The sequence below is a fragment of the Stegostoma tigrinum genome, unplaced genomic scaffold (assembly GCF_030684315.1).
Source record: "Stegostoma tigrinum isolate sSteTig4 unplaced genomic scaffold, sSteTig4.hap1 scaffold_94, whole genome shotgun sequence".
Classification (NCBI taxonomy): Eukaryota; Metazoa; Chordata; class Chondrichthyes; order Orectolobiformes; family Stegostomatidae; genus Stegostoma; species Stegostoma tigrinum.
Window position 1 is genome coordinate 787,900 of NW_026728819.1, and position 7,419 is coordinate 795,318.

The window sequence follows — 7,419 nt, forward strand, 5'->3', positions numbered from 1 at the left end:
AAATAGAGTTTGTGAAAAATCTAACATTGAATATCGAAACCGTTCCGCACAATAGATGTTGGGGAAATTCGGATCCGAACTGTCTATTGAGAACTGTGAATGATTGTTCAGCTAGTTGTCCACTATGCTACCTGGACAAGATCACAACTATGTTGGATCATTCTTATTTACATTGAATGGAGCCGAGCTGACTGGGAATGATCGCACACAAATTAGAAACGCAAAGCAAACTTTATACACTTTGAATACAAACACATAGAAAAGAAACTCTCCATATAGGAAGTTAATACACAGGCTCGGTGTGTTCCTTACGAAGTATCACCAAATTCACTGTATTTGCCATTGTAGAAAGTAACTCATCATGATTAAAGTAAACTTGTTGAACTGTATGTTATCCCTGTGATTTGGTTGCACATGATTGCTCCTGACCGCAGCAGATATCTGGCCAATACTTAATGAAAATGTGCTGTATACTCCCATGGTAGCCATGCTGACCTACACCACACCACAGACAGTAACCATCTTGAAAGTGACACCTGCACACGGCAAATAATTCAATCAACCTCGACCTGTTCAACACTCATGTAACTGTGCTCAGCCAGGTGCATCTGTACTGAACTGCAATAATATTGAATTTAACAATCTATGCTCAAGGCAACCTGGCAAACGTTTTCTCAAGCCTACCATATTGTGTTAGAATGTTGAACACATTGTCAGCTGCTTGGACACTGCTCCATACATTCAGAGAGATGTGAATTCATGTGCCAGGCATCTAATTGATAGCAGCTGAATAATGTACAAAAGTGAAAGCTACATTGCAACTTTTTATCTCATCAAAATATCTCGGATTATTTATTCCATTCAAACCGAAGTAGGTCATCACCAAGAAGTTTAAAGCTAGGTATTACACAAGTGAAAATTTCATTAAATCCATTGCCAACCTCGTGATACTTTTGTGATTTGTTTTTATGTAATTTGTTATTTTCGTGATAGTTTATGAAGGACCGCTGCAAAGATAATATCTCTATCTCTGTTTAATTTGCAGTGGAGCTTTAACATGCCTCAGAAGACCATGCTGTAAACGCGAGTCCAGATGTGATATTGCTAATCATTTATTCAAATTAGTGCAATTATATAAACGATGAAAGGAACTAATTATCTCCCTAAAGTCTGACATCAGGTATAAATCCGTGAATATTTCAGCACAGTTGAGATCACGCTGAGAGCTTCACACACAAATGCATGTATCACTCAAAGGGCTGATATTTTCCATTTACTATCCTGCTCTTGCCGCTGTTGGAATTCCAGGTAGGGTGTTATAGTAAGTCATTGTTGTTATTACTGGTTTGCTGCATTATTCTCATTCTTCATATTAGTAGTAGTAGTAGTAGTAGCAGCCGCAGCAGCAATTTCGACACCTTAAATGAACGTTCTCCTTTTATCTTTACGGATTTTTAAAAAAATATATAACTTAATGGCAAGTATTCTCTGCATTTTGAATAAGTTCCCCCCTTTCCCAGCACTTTTTTTTCCTACAGTGAACGTTATTACAATTTAATATTCCTCATTATTAATTCTGGCCTCCTTTAGCGGCATTCTTTGAAACTTTAAGAGTATTGTTCTCCATTTTATTGTTCGCTTACCTTCCAAATTTTTTAAACTACAACCCCAAAAGAGTGGAAACAAGACATTTAACTCAACAAGTCCATATTGAAACTCTGAATTGCATCCTACCCAAACCCATTCCCCAACACTGTACCAATAACCCAGCATTCCGCCAATGCTAACAAACCTAACCGATTCATGCCTGAGCACTAAGAGCAATTTAGCATGGACAAATCCACCAAATATGCACATCTTTTGACTGTGGAAGGAAACATGAGTACCTGGAAGAAACCCACGCAGCAATGGGGAGAATGTGCAAACTCCACATAGACAGTAGCATGAGGGTGTGATCAAACCCGGGTCACAGATGCTGTACGGCAGATCTGGCTCAGCATTGAGCAACCATGGCGCCTTTTCAATGCCGTTTCAACACTGTCAGTCTAACTTCTATTCGATGGTGATAACACTTTCTTTTACCTGAGGTAATTTGTTATGCTCTTGTTTAATTTTCAAACTCATATTTCCAAATCATGTAATTTTGCCACATGCATGTGTCACTCATTGTATTATTGCCACTGTCAGTATGGGTTATCACATGGATTACCAATATTTCACTGTAATAAAATAATTCAATTCTGTTATTGATATGTCGACTGCATGTAAAACTAACTGTTATTTTGATGTTCATGTAGATCTGTCATGCTACTGACATTACTGTTGTTAGCAAACTCTTGCAGATTTCAATATGTAATGTGATTTCATTGTATTACCGGATCCGGTGTTGAGGATGAAACACGTTTTTTTTCTCGCTGTTATCTCCTTGTAAATGAAATTCGGTTGCGTTATTTGCTATTTTACATTGGGTGAACATTCATACTTCAAGAACAGCGTATATTTATTCGTGATTATTGCAAAAACAAAACCTTTATAGTGGTTGTTATCATGCTAAATAGGCTGATCTGCATTGAGAGAATTGAAACTCTTCATTTACGAACTGGTTCCAGCCTAATTTTCATAAATACGTCAATTGAAATGTCACTGTAAGACCTACAGTTTTTGAATGAAATCTAAACTATGCAAAAATTAGCTATTTCACAGATAAATTTACATTAATATTCACAGAATACAGTGCTTCTGTTTCCAATCTCGAAAAATCGGCAGGTAATACCTTCTCTCCATCGGAATGGCCGCCATGATCGACTCTGCAATGTCTTTGTTTTGTTGGTGCTGTTTTGATTTTCTGTTCAGAGCAGCTGGAAATCTTCATGCCTACTCACATCTTTATTCCTTCCTCTACTTTAATTGGCTGTATAACTCGAAGCATCTCCAGCAACTTGGTATAAAGTATCCACTGCAGCGTTAACTTACCATTACAACCAGCAGTGTAGCACATGACTTGCAAAACAGTTGCAGTGCAGGCGTGACATGGCATGAGTGAAATGCGATCAACAATCAGCTTTGTTTATTCACATAAACACTAAATCTAATAAAGGTCTTCCTTGTGAAGTTGCCGGTGTTAGCACTGCACTGTCACCATTAGCCCCATCATATGGAGAAAATTACTGAACTGGTCGATTGGAAGTTGTAAGGGCTGCAGTTGATGCAAGTCAAAATCAATAAATGAGAAGCGTAGCACGTCAGACAGCATTACAGGAGCAGGGAAGTCGACGTTTCTGTTGCGGAACCTTCTTCAGGACTAAACTAATAATTTGCTTCTCCATTTGTGATGGTTTTCTAAAGTTGTGAAGAAGAATCACTGAACGGGAAGCATTCACACTGCATTCTTTCCATAGACGTAGCAAGACCTACTGACTATTTCCAAGAATTTCTGTTCTTTTTAAAAATTATTTTAATTATTTTTAATTACTTTACTGCTCACTTACAGCTTTGTAATTAGTTGCAACATCCCGCCTCTTCATTTCTACAAAATCTCTGAGGTGGTTCTGCAACTTACACGTGAAGCCTCACCACCACCATGACCATAGTGACTTCAATACATGGATTCATACATATATCTCATTTAACCTTCATTGCACTATTTTAACTCCTCTGTTGTTAACCTCTGTTTTGATTTCACAACATAGGTCATCCTGAGTCAACACAGAGACATGTTCTTACACATAAATGACAAGAAGCTTTCAACTAAATTTTGAAGTCGAGCAATTCACCTTAAAATTACAATGATGAATTGGAATGTCAGTCGTCTTGTTTCTCTCAATCACATGACACAGAAATACGCTCATATTATCCTTAGTCATTGTCTTTCTTTCTTGCAGCAAATTTGGCGGTGATTGCTATCCTCAGCCGAGGAAGATGTGGCCTCTCCAGGTGTATCATATATTACATGATATCCATTGCGGTGATGGACCTGTTGCTCATGATCATGGCAGTGATATTAAACAGGATTGCTGGCATTTATTTCCCAGATAGTTTCTTGTCTATCACACCAATATGTAGTCTCCGTTCTGTTGTAAACTATGGAGTTATAGATTGTTCTGTGTGGCTAACGGTTGTCTTCACCTTTGATCGATTTGTGGCCATTTGTTGTCAGAAGTTAAAAATAAAATATTGCACAAAGAAAACGGCAATGTTTGTCATAGGAACTGTGTGCACACTGAGCTGTATAAAAAACAGTTTCCTGTACATTATATATGAGCCTGTGTACATAGTCGACAACATTCCATGGCTCTGTGGTATGAAATCAATCTTTTATACTTCACCATCATGGATCGCGTTTGACTGGATTCATCACATTTTAACCCCTTGTCTCCCATTTATTCTGATCTTGCTGTTCAATGCTCTCACTGTGAGACATATTCTGATTGCCAATAAATCCCGTGGGAGACTGCGCAGTCAGAGAAATGGAGAGAATCAGAGTGACCCTGAGACAGAGAAGAGAAAGAGGTCCATTGTTTTACTATTTGCTATCTCAGGTAGCTTCATCCTTTTATATTCACTGCTTCTTATAACTTTCCTCTATGTACGGATTGCAAGCGTTAGTTACTTCTCTGGTACAAATTTTGATGAATCAAATTTTATTCTGGACGAAACTGGATTCATGCTTCAGCTTTTGAGTTCCTGTGTTAACCCTTTTATTTATGCAGGAACCCAGAATAAATTCAGGGAGGAGTTAAAGAATGGTATCAAATATCCATTGCATCTAATTGTTAAGTCACTTAAACAAAGATAATAAAACCAGATTTGAGATTCTTAAGCACTGTGTGGCTGTTTTCAGTTTCCAAAATGTTACTGAGTTGCTTAACTCGGTGTTATAATTTACTGCCCTTTTGTTTCCAGTTTCCTCCCAGGGTTCACTCAGAACTAAAGTATTTTCACTTGCCCAACTGAACAGGAGTACCAAACATTCATGTCGGAGTCTCAGCCCAACATCTATTCTGTTAATGTATACTGCTGTGCATGTTCCAATCAAGAGTCATCAACAAGACATCATGGGATTGAAAGTAATGCATCGTGTGAAATAGAAAATTGCACTCGCCATATTTATTAAATCAAAATCGTTGCTCATAAGCCAACAACAGCATTCCAGGTGAAATAAATACACACACACGCACACACACGCACACACACACACACACACACACACACACACACACACACACACAAGCACACATACACACCTCACAGACACACACAACAATTTAGCCCATGAAGAATCCCATACACCACCTAATTCAAAGGGTAACAATTCCGAAGCAGATGATTAAAAATGGCTTCTTGCCAAAAATTATATTTCATTGAAATTTCTCACATTTAGCCGATCTGCATTTTCAACATTGATCATCTTCCATCATACCCCCAGATTATTCTGCTCCATAGAATGAACACTAGATGTTTCTCTCACCTCAGAAGTTCAGTTTTGCAGTGACACTATGAAAAAAATGCTGTTGTCCTACAGTATTGGAGAAAGTAGAATAAGTTCTCCTGGATGTCGTTATTTCGCCGTGTAGAGACCTTCCAACGATAACAAAATCGTCTTCCTAAATCTTATTTCGCAATGAGAGTACTTTGAATTTATCAATTTGTTACTCACATTAAGGTGGCACAAAAAATCAAAAACTCTCATTGAGTAATCTTCTCATTCAATCGTTGTACAACGCTGATGTGACCATAGTATCAAGAACACCAGTGCATTTCCAGCCTCAGGCTGTCTGTGAGAAGTTTGCATCTTCTCCAGGTATTTGCACGGGGCTCCTCCGCGTGCTCCAGTTTTCTCCCACAGTCCAAAGATGTGCAGGGTATTTGGATTGGATACTAAGTTGCTATGATGCCCAGAGATGTTTGGGTTAGGTGGGTGAGACAGAAAATTAGAGGAATGAGTCTGGGTGCCATGCTGCTCAGAGGGGCAGTGTGGACTTGTTGTGCCAAACGGTCTGTAAGGATTCAATGATTTTATGATAATTGTACTGAATAGTCTCTTAACAATGAGACAAAGTGAAATTACATTTCACTCTCAGTATAAACATTTGAATGCTATTATTTTCTCCCCACAGTTTCAAAGTGACAAAAGTAGGTGGGATGGCAAGTCGTGAGAATAATGAAAAGCATTTACAAAGGATATAGGCAGGATAACTCAATAGATGAATACTTTATAGATAAAGCTTAACAAAAGAAAAGTGTGAGACCATGCACTTTCTTACTTAAAACGCAATGTACAAGTTTTTCTTGTTCTAAATATGCAAAGAAAACAAGATTTAAATTTATAAAACGATATATTGTTATTTGAAGATTAGACTATCAAATAGAGTACAGCAAACAGAAAAAGACTTTTCAAAAGAGTATGAAGAAAAGTCAACCAGGAAGATTTTAAAACATAAAACGCGCTGGAAACAGAAGTTTAAAGACGAAGCTTGTTTATATAGTGACTTCTGACCCAAAAAAACAAAACTATACTGCAGATATAATCATGGGAAAAAATGAAATTACCGATGATTAGAAGGCCATTATTCACGGTAGAGGACATAGGATCGCAGAAGCACAACAAGTAAAGACATTTAAAGCAAACTCACAAATACCAAAGAAATGTTACTGAGCAAATTGTTGGAGAGGTGTGCGAAACAGATTGTTTGGACCAACAAGTCCAGGCCGACTCTGTGAAGAGCATGCCACGCAGACATATCTCCTAACTCCTACCATACCTCTGAAATTCCCATGGCCAATCCACACCAATTGCACATTTTGGACTGTGGGAGGAAACCCACACAGACACAGTGAGAACTTACAAGTTCCACACAGACTGTCAGTCGAGGCTGGACTTGACTTTGGGTCCCCGCTTCTACGTTAACCATGCCACGCTAACCACTGTGCCACCATGCCACCGCAAATCAGTTATTATAAAGTCTTACGTTGACAGCCCGACGAGGGGAGAGGACATTCTAGACTTGGTGCTCGGAAACGAGCCGGGGCAGGTATCAAATCTTGTGGTGGGAGAGCATTTTGGTGATAGTGACCATAACTGCCTCACATTCTACATAGCTATGGAGAAGGAGAGGATTAGGCAGAATGGGAGAATATTTAATTGGGGAAGAGGAAACTATAATGCGATTAGACATGAGTTAGGAAGCATGGACTGGGAGCAGTTGTTCCATGGTAAGGGAACTATAGACATGTGGAGACGGTTTAAGGAACAGTTGTTGGGAGTGATGAGTAAATATGTCCCTCTGAGACAGGCAAGAAGGGGTAAGATTAAAGAACCTTGGATGACGAGAGCGGTGGAGCTTCTAGTGAAAAGGAAGAAGGTAGCTTACATAAGGTGGAGGAAGCTAGGGTCAAGTTCAGCTAGAGAGGATTACATGC

General features: G+C 38.7%; 1 protein-coding gene across 1 annotated transcript; it reads left to right on the forward strand.

Moving 5' to 3' along the window:
* The first annotated feature begins 1,223 nt into the window (after positions 1 to 1,223).
* LOC132209441 (probable G-protein coupled receptor 139) lies at positions 1,224 to 4,795 on the forward strand. Its single transcript, XM_059644508.1, has 2 exons — positions 1,224 to 1,308; positions 3,882 to 4,795. Exons 1-2 carry the CDS (start codon positions 1,239 to 1,241, stop codon positions 4,793 to 4,795), a joined length of 984 nt encoding a protein of 327 aa, XP_059500491.1. The 5' UTR covers positions 1,224 to 1,238.
* The last annotated feature ends 2,624 nt before the right edge of the window (positions 4,796 to 7,419 follow it).